This window comes from Pleurodeles waltl, chromosome 2_2 (assembly GCF_031143425.1).
Source record: "Pleurodeles waltl isolate 20211129_DDA chromosome 2_2, aPleWal1.hap1.20221129, whole genome shotgun sequence".
NCBI classification, from domain to species: domain Eukaryota; kingdom Metazoa; phylum Chordata; class Amphibia; order Caudata; family Salamandridae; genus Pleurodeles; species Pleurodeles waltl.
This window is the reverse complement of record NC_090439.1, coordinates 1,114,877,825-1,114,894,841: the sequence shown is the minus strand read 5'-3', so window position 1 is coordinate 1,114,894,841 and position 17,017 is coordinate 1,114,877,825. Positions and strand designations below refer to the sequence as shown.

General features: G+C 42.0%; 1 protein-coding gene across 1 annotated transcript in view; it reads left to right on the top strand.

Annotated features, from left to right (window-relative positions):
• Positions 1-221: 221 nt before the first annotated feature.
• The window catches only part of LOC138282898 (GDP-L-fucose synthase-like), an 83,747-nt gene continuing 66,951 nt past the window's right edge, over positions 222-17,017 (top strand). The window contains exons 1-2 of the mRNA XM_069220909.1: positions 222-311; positions 9,314-9,467. Coding sequence (XP_069077010.1) covers positions 9,316-9,467 — 152 coding nt within the window. The 5' untranslated portion in view covers positions 222-311; positions 9,314-9,315. The remainder of the gene's footprint in view (positions 312-9,313; positions 9,468-17,017) is intronic.

Genomic DNA, 17,017 nt, shown 5'->3' with positions numbered 1-17,017 from the left:
CACCAAATATCAAAACAACGAAGAATGTGAACGAAATCCGCTTTTTACTGGTAAAGACCCATTTGGTGCCTTCGAGAGAAGGCCTATGCTCCCTTCCAAGATGGCGCACCCATTACCAAACCCTCTGCCTGCCGGCCGCAGCGTAGTTTTTTTCTCTCCTCCTTTGCCGGACGCTAGCGGCTTCCGTAGATCTAAGGACTACATTTCCCAGCGGCTCGCGGAATGGGAGCGCTTTAGTCCCTGGCGGAGGAGTGGGGCGTCTTTACGAACACGTTGCAAACCGGGGTGGAGACGGTGTTGTGCTTTGCAAGGTAGGTTTTGGGGGGTGGGGGGGAATTTTAGGATTAAAGTTTCTAATTTTATACGCGGATTCATTGAATTTAAACTGATTTTGCTACTTCCCGGAAGGAAACGCCCCTGAAGCGCGAATGTTGTTTTACAAAAATACCCAAAGAGGGGGTGAGGTATGACTGGCACCTGTTCATTCCCAGATAACTCCAGGCCAGCCACCGCCCCTCATAAAAAGGTACCCCCAGTACTCAATCTTTGACTGAAAAAGAGATTCGGGTATTTAACAGGAAGATCTCATTGATTTCCATGGAAATATAACTGTTTTGGGAGTGCTCATTTTTAAACTAATGGAGGTATTTCCGGCTTATTGAGAAACTGATTTTCATAGAAATGGGATCCTGTTCTCCCCCCTCCGGAGTTGCGTGAGAGATGTTTAGAAACCAACAGAGCAGCCATGGTCATAATAAGCCCCTTTTACGTCGAGCCTACCTGACAGCAGGACACATTTTGATTAGCAATGAAACTGTCTGCCTTTGTGTGTCAGTTTTAAAAGCTTTAGGATTTGTAAAAATTTTGATTTTTGTGTACCATTGTATTTGACTGTAAAATTGACATAACTGTTTGCCCTTTTTTAAAGTCTTCCCCCGTGCTTTAAAACAACTAAATTTTTTATTTTATTTTATTTACTGTGTTTTATAAAGCATGACTATATCAGAGCGCTGTACAGAGAGAGCTGATAAGGGTTGCTGTGTAGAAAGAATATCTGTTATTTAAGATACGCTACACATAGAATTCGAAGATCAAGATATAACACAATAGGATACAGTCTTAAATAGGGTGACATAAAAGTTTAGAAATAGTCCTTTTATGCAGCATGTCTTTCTAGTAGTATGGCTTTAACTTCCTTCTTTAAAAGTTTGAGGTAATTGCTTTCGTTAAGGGAGTTCCGAACTTTTGGGGCATCTCAGGTGAGCGAGTGTGTAACCTTGAGGCTTTTTTTGTTTTTTTTTTAATCTGGGTGGTTCAAGTATGAGGGGTTCAGCACTTCTGGAATCCTATTTAGCTCCTGCTAGCTTGATCCTATTCGCTATGTATTTGGGAGCAGAATTGCGTAGTGCTTTGTGTGTTATGCTGCAACCTTCAGTTGTCTCCTGACTGCAAGTGGCAGCGAGTTGAGGGCTCTGAGAGATGGAAAGATGTTATTGTAGCGACGTGTGCCTGTTAAGTCTTGATGCTGCATTTATTGTCGCTTTCGTTGGGGCTAGGCTGGTTGTAGGTACACCTGTGAGTGACATTCCCATAGTCCAGTTTTGGGAGCACTAGAGATTGAACCGCTATTATTGGCATTATGAAGGGGTTTAATTTTCTTAGACGGTGCAGATGTCGTTTAGCACCTCTAGTAGCATCTTGTATGCAAGCTTGCATGTTTCGATTTGAGTCGTTTGTGATATCTAGTGATTTTACAGATTCTCATATGGTTGGTGTAAGTTGAGCGATTTGATGTTAACAGCAATTGTTGGAATTCAAGGAGTGGGGAGAAAAAATTGATTTCGGTTTTCAGCGGGTTTAGTTTTCGCTGGTTGTGTGCCAGCCAGTCTTGTGTATCCTCGGGGAATCACCCAGTCTCTGGATGACCTCTTGAGAGAAGAGTTTGATGTAGAGCTGGGTATCATCGTCATACACGTTGTCTGAATTTTTTGATTGTTGAAGAATTTCCGTGAGTGGTTCCATGTATGGATTGAAGAGTGTTGGTGAGATTGTAGATCCTTGTGGAACGCCCCTGTTGATGTCTGCTACATCAGCTAGGGTGGTGCCTATTTTGACTTTTTTGTTGTCGGTTTTGCAAGATAGAAGTGAACCAGTTAAGGACGGATCCTGCTAGGCCCATTCTGAATTCAACAGTTTATCTGAGGCATTTATGGCTGACCGTGTCAAACACCGCAGATTGGCCTAGGAGAATTAGGAGACCAGATCCGTTTTGGTCTAATGATGTTTGTATGTTCTAGGATGATTAGCTTGGGGACCTCTGTGTTGTGTCCAGTCCTGAAACCTGATTAGTGTTTATCTAGCAGGTCGACATTCTTGATGTGTTTGTTTAGCTGATCGTGGGTGCATTGTTCTACCAATTTAGCCAGGAAAGGCAGATTGGATAAAGACGTGTTTACAACTTTCGTCAATAAGTGAGTGATGGATTGGAGGATCTCTTTCAGTCAGTGTGAGGGAATAGAATCATCTAAATGTGTGGTAGGTTTCATTGTCTGAATGCTGTTCTCTGTTTCGCCCTCAGATAAATATCTAAAATTGTTTCAAAAGGCTCTGTTTTTTTATGTGGGACTGTTGGGGCATATTGGTCAGTATTCTTGCTGCGTGCTTTAAGAGTGGGGTTGATGGATTCTCTATGTTGTGTACTATCTTGGCTGAGAATAGGTTTGCATGTGGTTGTAATTTTATCTTTATAGAACGTGAAGAAAGCATTATAGGTGTCCATTGAGCTGTTTGCAATTGTGGGTTTGCAAGTTTTCCTGATTGTAATCGTATTTATATAGCGCTTACTACCCCTGACGAGGCGTCTAAATTGTTGTGTTATTATCTCAGAGTTTTCTGGGCCTGGTCTTCGCTTTGTGTTGTTGAGATCTAATAGCTGTGGCATTCAAGATAGCCGTTTTGTATCAAATTATTTGCATTCTTAACTGCTAGAGGTGGGCCCTTTCTTCGAATTCGTTCCAGGTATCTTAGTTTTCTTCTTTCATTGTTTATGTATTAGTCGAACCGCAGTACTTGAGTTTTTTTCTTCCGCCTTTTTACACGTACTGGAGCAGCCTTCTAAACTATGTTGGCCATATTTCTGTTGTAGAGGTGCGCCATTTCTTAATCCAATGTTTGGTCCATCCTAGGCTCCAAGGCGGGTTTGGCATTGCCCCATCAATTCTGTTCTGTTGATTGCATTTGTAATCCCTAATTTTTTCCCTTCTCGTTTGACCCTTGATTTTAGTTTGTGTGGATATTTGGAAGGGAATTTGATAGTGATCTGACCAGTCTGTTGGTCAGATCACTTTTATAAATCATTTTGGTATGCGCATGATTTAATTTCATAATGTGATTGATTAATTACGACTGAATTTATGGCGGATGGGGATTTGCTTTTATGACTGCTTACTAGACAGCACTTGCTTTCATGGCACTCTTATTTGTTTAATTAATTTTCAGTGGCTTACCTTGTCCATCTTCTGTCTGTCCCTCCCCTAGAGCCTACTCTCTTTATTCATATCCTATCACCGCTCACTTTTTGGGAACTACTTTTTTCTTATCGCTTAAACGATCTGAGAGAGTTCATGTTTTTTCCGAATGTGTGCTTTTCTTCCCACACTCATGCTTGTGTTGTTTCCCCCTCGCTCTCCGTGTTGCTTCCCTCTCCGTGTTGCGTCCCCTTCACCCTTGCTGCTTCCACCCTGCCTTCGGTGTTGCTTCCACCGCTGCCCTCCTTGTTGCTTCCCTCTGTCCTGCCAAGTTTCCAATCTCCATGCGTGATGTGCTGCTCCGATCAATATATTTTATTTGAACTTTGGGAGTTGTAATCATATATATTTCATTGTAAAGCAGGATAATTCCCAGAATTCAAAGGACAAAACCCGGACTGGAAAAGGACATAAAAAATGGACCTTTGAAACTTAGCATCCATGCACACTCTGTATTGCTTAATCAACGGTCTGTGTTGCTTCCCCGCTGTCTTCTGTGTTGTTTCCCTGTCGCCCTCTGTGTTGTTTACACCCCTCCCTCCGTGTTGCCTCCCTCTGCCCTGCCAAGTTTCCCAGGTCCAAGTGTGATGTGCTGCTCCAGTCCAGGTTTTTTCTTTGTGCTCTGGGACTAGTAATATTGTATAGTCCATTGTAAAACTGGATAAGACCCAGAATTCAAAGGGCAAAACCTGGACTGGAGAAGGACATCACAGATGGACCTTTGAAACTTGGCTGCTATGCACCCCCTGTGTTGCTTCTCCCACGCTGCCCCCTAAGTTTGTCTGCCACCCTGTGTGTTGCTTCCCCGCCGTCCTCTGTGTTGCCACCCCTCTGCCCTCTGTGTTGCTTTTTCCCACCGTGTTTAGTAAAAAAAAAAACTAATAATAATAATTCTTCCGTTCCTTTTTTTTTTGTTTGTTTTTTTTTTAATAAAAAATTACCAATCCAACTCAGTTCGCTAAATTGAAGGGGAAAAAAAAAAGTACCTGCGTCATTCTGTAGCCGAGCACGTGTGGTGATGTTTGTGCTCATCTACAAAATAATGCATTCTCCATGAGAGTATATTTTTTCTCTTTAGCCATGCTGCATGGCATTGGTAATGTTCTACAGCAGTGGTTCCCAACCTGTGGGCCGGGGACCCCTGGGGGTCCGCGAAGCCTCCTCAGGGGGTCCACGGCTGCTTAAAACATTTAATAATACTAGGTCCCAGCTATCAGTAATGACTCCTTGGGGGTCCCCGTGTTCCAATAATGATTCAGTGGGGGTCCCCGGGCTCCTGTATTGATAAAATGGGGGTCCACAGAAGTCAAAAGGTTGGGAACCACTGTTCTACAGAATCACTTAAAACCATTGGCAAAGCCAGTATATCCCAAAGGGCAGACTATTTGCCAGTGCTTATGTGTCTGATATTGTCATTACCAACTTCCCAAATCCAACTTTAAATGAAGTGGCGGTTAGTCCCTTCAAAGATAAACGTTTCTTAACTGTTCATATCTGTTTCTGGGGTTAAAAAAACAACAAAGAATCCAGGCTGGTACAGTGTTCTAGTTCAGGAATGATGTGGCTGGAGTTCGCCTTTCAATATCATAATGCGTCTCCTATTTTGAGAACAAAGAGTTTCAATTTCACTCCTCAGTATTCCTGCTGGCTCGAAATCTCTTCTGTGAACCTTATGTATCTGGGAACCTAGACAGCTTTTATTCATATTTTACTGTCTTTTTCATAGATATGACCTGCATCAATTGAAACCTTGGTTATCCCCCAATCCCCTTAGCATTGGTCCTCCACACAGCCATCTGGTATATCCCGAAATCCCTTGCCCAACGGGAGGGTTCTAGATGTGCTACACAAGCTTGGTTTCATCTAGCTAGCAAATGCAGACTAATAAACCCCTTCTGACAATGACATTCTCACACTTGATGAAACCCTCAACTCCTCTCGCTCTTCCACTCAGTTCACTAATCCGCTTCTGCCCTGTAATTTATATTGTTTAGCCCATCATTAATGTGGATTCACTTTGCATCTCTTGCCTTTCCCCATACCCCTTCCTTATTAGAACCTCCTTCCCTTCCTACCATGCTTTGCTTGTGTTCCCCATTTCCTGGGATCATCTGCTTGTAAGAGAAATAGAAGAAAGTCCTCTGTAACCTTGTTTAATTCTTCAATCGTTCGTTTTTAGGTTTTGCCTAAGGCAGCGAATGCACGGTCTCTTGCAAGATATATTATTTCCTAATAGGGGCTGCAATTGCTTACCATTAGTTTGCTTCATTGTCACTCTCATTTGCTTACTTCGTATTGATCAGCTGCTATAGGCTTTCTTCCTCTGTTTGTTTGTCCCTTCCCTGGAGCCCGGACATGTTGCTTGTGTCCTTCCCCTGCTCATTTGTTTTAGGTACGCATGTTTTCTTTGTGTTTAAGTACACTACCAGAATACTTTTTTTCGGCTGTCTCCCTTGAGGAGTTTCCTTCTCCCTCTGTGTTCCTGCCCCCTGTAAGCCCTCTACTGTCCATTGTATTCTCTCACCAGCTGTTTCTCTGCTGTCTGCATTGCCCCCACTACCCTACGTCCCTCTGTTGCGTGTGTTGCCCCACCATCTGCCGCCCATCTATTGCTCGTGTTGCCATTGCCATGTGCCTTCCCTCTAGTGCCTGTGTGGCAGCCTCCATCCCTCTGTTTTTGCTGTGCTGTATCTGTTGTCCGTCGTGCCCCCAGCAACCTCCCTCCCTCTGTTGTCTGTTGCCTCTTGCACCTGCTGTGTCTCTCCACCTCTCTTTTCTCCGTTGCCTGTGTTTGCCTTGTCACCCATCCTCCTACCATTTTCCACATTACTCCTGCCCTTCCTCTGTTGCTCGTGTTGCCCCCACCACCCGACATGCCAAAAGATTGTGCTATGACACTGCTAGTGCTGGTGGTGTCATATTGCTTTTTCCCCACACCCACCATTGTCCATATTGTGCCCCATGCTCTCTTTCTCCTGCCCCAACCCTCCCTCCCGCAAGCTCCAAAAAAAAATAATTGCTTTAATCTAAAGAACTTTTAAACTTTTAGTTATGCTTTGCAGCAGCCATACAACATGACTAAAAGAATTGACAAAGTGAATACCCATCGTAGGTGAGATCTATTGCCTTGCCAATGCTTGTTTAGGTTAGCCTACCAGACAGCACAAGATGTCTGGTTGTATAAGATCTAATGATTAAGAAGCTACGGGGGCTAACAGCCTACCCATTGCTTACCAATGGCTGGATTTATTGTCACTCTCATTTGCTTGCTTCTTATGGTTTTTTTTTTGTTGTTGTTTTTTTTTCTTGTTTTTTTTTTTTGTCCATCCTGTTTGTCCCTCCCCTGTAGCATAGCCTCTTTACCATCTCACTGTTTGGCTGACGTCTCTCCTTTCACTGTTCATTTTTGGGGAACTGCTTCTTCCTTTTTGCGTAAGCACTCCATGAGAGTGTATGTGTGTTCCAGCTCTCTCCATTGTGTACTTTGGATACCCCCTGCCAAACAACCCACGCTTCCTGTTGCGGTCTCTCATGTTGCTATCTCTCTCGTGTGCTTCTCCCCTAGGTGCTGCCCCTCTTGTGCTGCTTTTTCCCTTCCCTGCCCACTTGATGTTGCTCCCCCCACTTCCTGCGCCTCCTTTGCCCTCCACGCACACCACCTTCTGTTTTTTTGAGGGGGTGTGAAGACCAGGCTGCAAATTGCTGCCTGCCCCACTGCCTTAACTCTTAAATCGTATTTTTTAATGTACCAATTTAACTCTGTTCAGTAAATAAAAAAACACAAGCCTTTGTTGGCACGCATGCATAATGAGTGGGTATGCCATCAAAATGGCATGACTGCTGTTGGCTCGTTGCTGAGCCTTTGTTTTATAGGTTGTTTGTGTTTGGTTTTTAAACTTGTGGCCTATTGTCTTTGCCATGCTTGTTCCCAAGGTGACTGTTAGTTATGTGGTCTCACAAATTAAATTTCCTGGCACCTGCACCGGTCACTGTATATAAGGGCAACACGGATGATTTGTAAAGGTAGTGTGATCCCTGATATAAACAATTAATTTTGTTTTGAAGATTAACAGAGAATATGGGGTGATGTGTTTTATTGAGCAACCCAGATTTTTACCAAGATGCATGTATTGTTTAATTGGAAATGCTAGAATGATTCACTTTTTTATCATACATACAGGATACATGGCATTACATAGAATGTGAAAGGCTAATTTCTCTTGCATGCCACCTCTCATTCCCCTCTGAAAGGTCGCACACTGCAAGGAACTGGGCTTGCAGCTGCTGTGATGTAAGGTGCTATTTTTAAAGGCAAAGCATGCAGGCTGACAGCTGCCCTAAAATACTGCAGCTGCCCCCATGGTTCCTCATTTAAAACAGCCTTTGTGGGAAGAGACTGATATACGCTTCCCTCTATAGCAGTCAGCCAAAGTTGGGTCTTATTAAACTTTTTAATTACCTATTTTTTAGAATGTAAATAAACGTGGTGCTTTGTTTGTTACTGTAGATGATCATATTTTGAACAAACTGGTGACTGGAATGACCTGAATTCCTTTTGCACAGGCCATCTGGCCACTTTGAATTAGTCAAATGTTTTTATGTTTTAATATTATATTGGTTACTTAACACAGCATGTCATACTTTCAGTAGATATTGTACAAGCACACCACTGGCCATGGAATAAACACACTGGGGTGGCTGGAATCCTTAATAAGTGGTGGGGAGAGCAAAGTGCCCCACCACTTCCCAAAAAATAAAACGCCCCCTCCCTCCAAAAGCCCAAGATAAAATACCCCCTCCCTTTAAAAGCCCATAATAAAAAATAAAAAACCCTCTTTCCAAAACCCCATGTTAAGTTAAATTAAAATGTACTTACCGACCGCAGCATGTCCTCTTCGGTGTTCTGCAGTGGAGCTCCTGTGACCAGTCAAGACACTGCTCTCATGCTGTTAACCAGTATGAGAGAATTACCTGTATTGGATGGAGCTGGCTGGCTGGACGCTCCTTCAGGCCCTGGAATCCTGTGTTTGGTGTCCACCCAGCTGTCTTGAGAGAGCGGAGTGGAGAGCTTCAAAGAGTGCATGTCACTTTGGCCAGCAAAAAACTGCCGGCCAAAGTGACATGTGTACTTTAGAGCATCCAGCTGACCACTGCTCCAGTCCTCTGCTGCAGAAGACACCCCCCAATGTCTTTTGCCTCCGGGGCACTGCAGCAGTCACATTGGTGGTTTGCTATCTCGTAATGGGTCCGCGGGAAACATGGTCTCCGCCAGCCTGTTTGTGCCATCTTACAGCCTCTCCTCTCATATGAGTACCCAGCAGGATTGTTACACAAATCCTCATACTTTGAAGTCCAAGAAAGAACAGTAAACACCTAGCTCCCTCTGCCAGTAGAACCTGACATTTGACCTCAGTCTTCGAATACATAGTAAATGTGACACAATGATAACAATATTTAAAGGTCTGTTTAGGCCGTGGAAGAATACAGTAAATAGGCTATGCTCTATTGGAGGGATGAACTCCAGCTGGCCAGCCTAAAACAAATAAAGCCAGCAAATGGAAAGCAAGAAAATGTAAGTAAAAACCATAAATCCAATGGTCGGAATGCATTCCCAAGGAAGCTTTCACAATGGCACCAACATGTTGTTAGCAAGCCAGATTACTACGCTGTCTAGTAGGCTTCGACCTACAAATTAATAAATTGCATTGCACCCGCTGTAAAATATCAGTTCGTGGAAAAGTCATTGAACTGTACTTTTTTTTATTTTTTTTAAATCAATTTGATAGTCATGGCTCCCGCCACAGAAGTGAAATCCAAGCGCATTCTTGTGACTGGTGGATCTGGACTGGTGGGGAAAGCCATAGAGAGAGTGGTGGCAGAAGGGGAAGGCCGGCCGGATGAGGAATGGATCTTTCTCTCTTCCAAAGATGCTGACCTAACGTGAGTAACTTTTTTGTTCTGTTATTTTCGTTGTTACTATGCATTAACTGTACCTACTTCCCAAAAAAAGCATATGTCTGTGTTCGACTGACAAAATCTACATATATTTTGTTCATAATGTGCTAACATTACATAGCTTATTGACTTAAAGCAAGTAGCATAGATATACTATAAAGCAATAAATACTCCTGTTTTCTGTATTCCAGCTGAAACATTCATGTTTTCAGAAGTGGAAACCGGCCATTTTATATTGGCATTTGAAAAGCTAATAGTCTTGCCTTTTTGTATAGTGAAACTGTTTTGTCACACTAGTGCAATACAACTCTCCTGCGCTTTGTCTAGTTTGGGTTAGAGGTGCAAGGTAGGCCATGCCCTTTGGGGGTTTGAATGCTTTACTGAATCATGTTACTGTATAAGCACTCACTCTTTTGTGGATCCCATTCTCTGATTGCTCCTGTCTCTACTTCGAAAACTCAAACTGATTGGAAAAGTTGCACTGAATCTCCTGTTTTGCATTCAGATCAGTCATGCTACTGTAAGTAATTGTACACCTATGTCCAAATTCTGCGCTCCTTTTAAGAACGTTCATCCTAACCGTGTACTCGTATACCTACACTCAGCATTTGAAGACTTATTCGAAGTGTCAAAGCTGTTCCCTATTGTATCTCCATCTTCCTTAACTTACTGGCGTGCCTCTGTGGGGGTGCCTCCCGTTTATGGAATTGTTAGATGGCTGGACTTGAGGCCAAAAGATCTCTTGTGATCTGGGAGTGGGGGCTTAGTTCTCTTTCTCAGACAACAAGTGTCTTCTCAGCGTTTTATCTATGTGATTCACTTATTTTCCACAACCGATCCAGTCTATTGTAGCTTCTCTGTCCCGTCTATTCCAATCGGATGTTTACTGTCCCATTGGTATGTAAGAAGAGAGACAATAACGGGCTTTGGTCCTGGCTAGGGAAAAACTTATGAGCAGTCTTAGATGATGATGTGGTGGAAGTGATCCTTCCGTAAGTTGGCATTGATGGTATGGTGCACCCACAGCTTTCATCTTTTCTTGAAGGCTAAGTGCAAATTGAAAAGCAACACTGTCTACTGGGGAGTTTCACAAACCTTTAATATCAGCAAAGCTTTTTAATAACCGTATTCGACCACTGTCTTCCATCATTGGTTCCTTTAGATGTAAAATAAGTGTTGGCAAAGCCTTGTCAAAGCCAATAGCTCTCCCTACTATTGGTTTTGCCAATGTGTATTAGCCATGTTGTACACAAGCATGGTTGCTGTTCAGCATGGCTTAGAGTGGAGTAATGGAAAATAGTGTAATGGAGTAGATCTCATAACTTCAGCGCTAGTTTCAGCTGCTACTCTGATGCTGCAACTACTGAAGAACCATCTATCATGAGTGAGTGAAAGGATGACAGCGTTTGTAATGCGCCCACCACTTCATCCTTTTTCTGAAACCTATAAGTGTGGGTGAAAATCAGATGTGAAGCGGAAGTTGGTTTCATTGTAGTGGCCCTTGCTCTGAAAACGAGGAATTCCCTTGTAACGTGAGGTTACTTTGAAACCAGTAGCTTTTCCTGGTTTTTACTGCACAAGTCTTAAGCTGTTATTTGGTGATAACTTTTGTAGGTCAAATGGCTAGGAGCTAGCTGATGCAAGCATTTATAGAGCACCCATACTCTTTAAATACAGTCCAGTCTATTTTTGGGAGCCAGTTCAGAGCTTGTTGTTCTGAAGAAATGCAGACTTTCTTTTTCAGGTTGATTGCCTTAGCAACTTCAAATTAGCCATGTCGACTCTAAGTAGAAGATAGTTGTAAAGACATGCAGACTGTGCATTACTGTAATCTAGTAAAGCATTAGCTATGGTGCCAATTACAAATGCACAGTTCTTTAATGATGGAAAGTGCAACAGAGTGTTAAACCGAAACATGTTGAAGAAGCCAGTTTTGGTCACTAGGTGTAATTGATGTAGATGCTACAAAAAGAGTCTACATTGAAAAGGGTGCCTAGGTTTTGTGGCCTTTTCTGTAGAAATTGTCAGTTACCCAAAGATAAGAAGTACCTCAAGTGACCACCCTTTAGTGTCAATAATAGCATCAGAATTTGCACTAAGAATCCTATTAATGACTGTGTATATTCTGAGCCCGATGTACTAAAAATCGATTTGCAGAAAGTGTTGCAAATTGTGCACTGATTTTTTTTTTTGTGAATAGATTTTGATTTTGTAAACCAACCTATGTACTACTAGGTCAGTTTGCCAAATCACAACTTGGAGGGGTTCGCAGTTCAAACTTTCTTACTACCATTCGTGAGGTAGGTTGCAAATTGCTACTCGCTCTGATAGGATGATGTCAGCAGATCACCATACCTGCAATTCCATTTAAATAAAGTATTTTCTAAACGCAGTATGCTTTAATTAAAGGAAACAAGGCTACATTAACACAATAATAATCATAATTAAATAAAATACTTTATAAAGGTTGAGTCGACAGTGGTCCAGGGAACCACTGTCCATTCCCAAACAAGCATTTTGCAGAAATGTGCCCTTACCTGGATTAGAGATGGGGTTACTGTGACTGTTGTACTGTGCATTAGACTGCAGAAGGTTACTCTGACTTGTTTACCTCTTTATTACGTCACACTGTTTTAGTTACTAGTTAAGGGAGGGCTACTCTGATTACTTGTCTCTACACTAGATCCCATAAGATTTCATTTATATCTAACACTACTGCTCCCCCTGAAGCATGGAGGACAGAGAAAATGCTTTGAGAAACAACTTTTACCAGTGCTTCCCACTGCACGTTGCTACATCCTCGATACATGGAGCATGGTTGAACCTTCTGGAGCCCACAGAGCGTGTTCGAAAAGACTCCAGTCTTTCTGATAGTGTTCTGGTGTCAAGACCCAACTTGGACATTTTCATTACCTATGAGGATAAGGCATAATTGTTCATATGATCTGTGGGGCCATCTTAGTTAACCATAGAGCTAAATAGATCTGTTAGCATAACATATTTGTCATTCAACAGAAGAAAGTAAAAAATTGACATTAGTTAGGCCATTGATTTGCAAATCCAAATGAGACTTTGCTAGAAACACGTACAACTTCTGTTTGCCACCCCCTTCCTCCACTCCCTCTTAGAATTTAGGTTGAGGAATTCCACCCAGCCTGGAGTTTGATTATGGGTCCTCTTGGAATTCTATGTTCTCTCACATTTGCTGCAAAAGCTGCTGATGCAGTCAAGTTGCCCTCATTACTTCTGTAAACTTTTTGTGTTTGGAATTCCTCAGCCTAACGTATAAGGAGTGGTAAAGCAGACATTAGACTTGTTGCACCAAAATGTATAGGTTTTTCTTTCAAATGTTCAGTTAGCCACTCCCTGAAGAAGTGAAACGTTTCATAAAAGCTTGTAAATAAATGATTGTATTAGCCTATTTGAAGGTTTGATGTGTTACTTCCTTCTGCTAAATGACATTTATATTCTCTTTAGCTAATGTGGTGCACAGAACATGAACACAACAAAATGTGACTAAAGAGCAGGAAGCCTATCCCAACAGCTATAATCATTCATTCATTTTATCCTAGCCAGCTTCTTTTGGTACAGCCTCTGCTGGTAACAGAATAGTAGAATTGGAGAACTGCCTCAACTCCTGTTGCAGAAGCAAATCGTTTTTCATCTTGCATGGATGTTGAAAGACTGGCCTGCATCAGAAAGGATCAGTTCATTTTGGTTGAACCAAAATGCAGTGTGGTATGATATATTTAAATAGATGTCTTTTTATCAAATATAAAATGTGAGTGTTTGTTTTTATACTTCCCGACCTATGTCTCACTTTTGCAATACACCTACAGGTGTTTTTCTCTTAATTTCATTGCCAAAAAATGACATTAAAAAGGAAGAGATGAGACAAAATGAGGAGAGGTAAAATTTCACTCTGCACAAACAGAAAGCTGTGTTTTTTGTTTTTTTTTGCAAACGAGAGGGACTATTTTTGTGTTTCTGTCTCTATTGAAGGGAAAAAAAGACTGGGCCATTTGAAGTGGAATTTCTGCCATTATTTTGTATGGATTATTAGAACCCCTCCCCTTAAAAGGGCCCAAATCTCATCTACACGATCATGAAAATAGATACTCAGACCTAAAAGGGGAAAGTATCAAGGCTGAAAATGGATTGTAAAAGGCAGGGGTGGCAAACGTGAACCCTCACAGAACATAAGTGGTGTGACATCCTTTTTTTAAAGAAAAGGCTTACACCGGTTCTGTACTATTTCCACACCGCTTTAGTCCAACAAACAAGGAGAATGGTGCACCTGGGGCCATCAAAGATGGTTGATGGGTCCTACGTCCATAGCTGCGTTATGATTGGGCAAAAATCAATGATGTAGGGAAAGTTTTTTTGCACATCTTGGAACACAGATTCTGCACCCTTATTTAGCGTGAATTCAGATACAGTGAAGGAACTTCTGTAGTTACGTTGTACAAGTGTTCGCTAGGATTTCTTATAGAAGAGGCTCAAAGTTTGGAAGGTAAATGCAGAGGTTTTGAAGGTGTGAGAAGGGATGGCTACTTCAGCAATGGTTCATTCTGCTGGCTCCAGCATATCCAATGTAGGTCAAATCCTAATGCAACCAGTTATTCAATCAGTTGATTTAAAGGCTCGGTATCACAGAACATTATTGAATTGGAGCACTCCTATCCCCTGTACTGGTATCTGTTACTTAACTAGTGCTAGTTTTCTGAAGAGTCCTAATTGAAAGTGTGGAAATGATGTTGAATTAGCTGATCCAACTTGTCTAAGTGAAAATGTATTAGCATAGACCTTGAGTTAAGGACTTCATCAAGCCTCTGGCATTATGCAGTGTAATCCAACTTCCCATAAGAAGGCTCTCTTCCCCTTTCCCTGTGCTGTTTCCTGTCTATTACTATGTGTCATCCTTCTCATACTTGTTTCAATAGTTCTGCTTAAAGTGCATTGCACAGCCTTCTATCCTAATCTCAACAACTACACGTATGCTGTACTGGCCATAGTCTACTTGGACGTGTCCCTTATTTTCGCTAGTTTATGATCATCTTCACCAAACCAAGAAACATTTTACTATCTGTTGGTCTGTCTTCTTAGATGAGACCGTGGAAAGCTAGAGAGATACCTGATCAAGTACACTTTCAAGGCAGGAGTTAAGTTTGATCAGTCATTTAAACTATCTTCAGGTAAGAAAGGCAAATGTTAATCAGGGAGAAACACCATCCATTGTTGTTGAAGGCATTCTACGCAGCGGTTCCCAACCTGGGGTTGGGGGACCCCTGTGGGTCCGTGAAGCCTCCTCAGGGAGCTTGCGACTGCTTAGAAAATTAAATAATATTAATAGATTAGGTCCCCAGCTTTCAATAATGACTCGGTGGGGGGGTCCCCAGGATCCAATAAAATTTCAGTGGGTGTCCCTGGGCACCAGTAATGATAAAGTGGGGATCCACAGAAGTCAAAAGGTTGGGAACCACTGTTCTACGGCACAAAGCCTGTATCACGGGGAGGAATGTACACTATTATAAAATTACTCAGTAAGTTTGCACCCCACCCCACGCCATGTTCAGCTCTGTACACTAAATAATGTTTTGGATAAAACATCCAAAGTAGTGTATCAATCGGCATTTATATAGCACAGCTTATCACCCGGGGGTCTCAAGGCGCTATGAGGTCAAGCAGTCCTCTACTGCTTGTCTTTTAATGGACCGACAACAGAGTGTAGGCTTGACTTCTATATTGTGAGTGTTCAGTCGTTTAATTTTTCTGGTAAGATGCTATGGCATTGCATAAACATATCTGCGCCCTTAATTTCAGGGAGAAAGCCCAAGCTTTACATTACAGTCATCCATAACAGGTGACACATTTTTTGAGTTCATCTAAGAATGCTTGATATTCACAAGCCTACAGTGAGCTTAATCCAAAAAAAACCTGGGCATCCACAGAGGAAGATGAACATATTGGTATACTTGCCAACGGTCAATCAAGATTTTATGCTAAACGTGGAACAGAGACAGCAATTTTGGACAGATTACGACAGATTTAGCTCAGACAGATCCATTTATGGATTTCCAGTTACTTTCTACAGCAAGTAGTGTTAAAACGGAGATACCCACTGAACCCTAAATCCCTGAACATGAGACGCACATCCAGCTGGAAGCTCAAGAGCCTGACTAGACAGTTCATTATCAGTGGGGCGGCAGGTATGTGGCATAGCAGTGCCTGATACAGGGCAGGATCTCGGGGTAGGTTTATAACTTTGCTTTTTTGCTCATATTTTTAAACCACATAGGCATACCATGGACCTTTCCTGCCCTTGTGTAGAAGAGGATAGATATCCAGGATCAAGACGGGTTCCATGGCAAATAGTTGTTAGACGATGCTCTGGGTTAGTTCTGGATTGTCATTGAATGGCACTATGTATGTGGCTCAATTCGTGGGTTCTGAGCTATTCAAGGGAGTGTTTAGATACGCCAGTTGTTCCATTGCCTTGAATCATTACAAGATAGAAGTGTTACTGTTTTTTCTAACATGCCACTCGCTTTATCTTCAACTCTCTTGGTTTTACTTTGTTCGCTTGCTCTCACTTATCCTCCTTTCAGTACTGTAGGCCACTTTTGCTAATGTGACATTCCACCTCACTGCCAATCCTGTCTATTTCATTACTCTTCATGGCTGCTTTCGGACTTATTACTTTTCCTGGTGGTAAGCGTCCACCATTGTTAATCATACTGCTCTTAGGTAGACTGCACATGCGCATACCTCAGCAGGCACGTACATTTCCAAACGATAATCAAAACTCTCCTTCTGAATTATGCTTCCTCGCACTATAATCCGGCCTTGTTTGACCACTTTTTCATGCATCACAAAACATTTCCTGACAGCACTTTTACTGTCATCCATCGTCTTAAACTCTATCTCACCCCAGGACACTATTGTAACGTGGCTGCAAGTATGACTTTACCTTGCCCTTCTCCTTCACCCTCAGAACCCCTTTCTCTGCCGACCTTTGTTAATGCCACCCATCAATCCACTGAGCAAAATTTGAGTGCGATGTTCCAGATAATGATCAATTTCATAAGATATTACTGTGATAGTAAGTGGATTCTAAACCTTCTTTCATTAAGGAATAACACACCTCAGAGCACTAGGAATTAACATATACAGTTTAAAGATGTTATTTAAAAGTCAAAATCTTATGTTAAATTGACCCTACAACAATGATAAACAGAATGGTAGCTACAACGTTTACTAAAATTACAAACAGCAACAAACACTCCAACATATTTACTGTATAACCTTTTAACAATCCACCCCATTCTTCTGTTTACTAAGCTTTTCTTAACACCAAAAAGAACAGCTAATTTGAGTTTTGGAGGCGGTTCACGCCCACATACCTTATTGGGCAATAAGGCTTCATATTCAATATGATAATAGAGCCTACTATTCTCATCTTGTGCTGGCAGCTGGGCTGATAAGCTCAGAAAGTGAAGGCTGAGTGCCTTTTCGTTAGCCTTCAGCCAAACTAG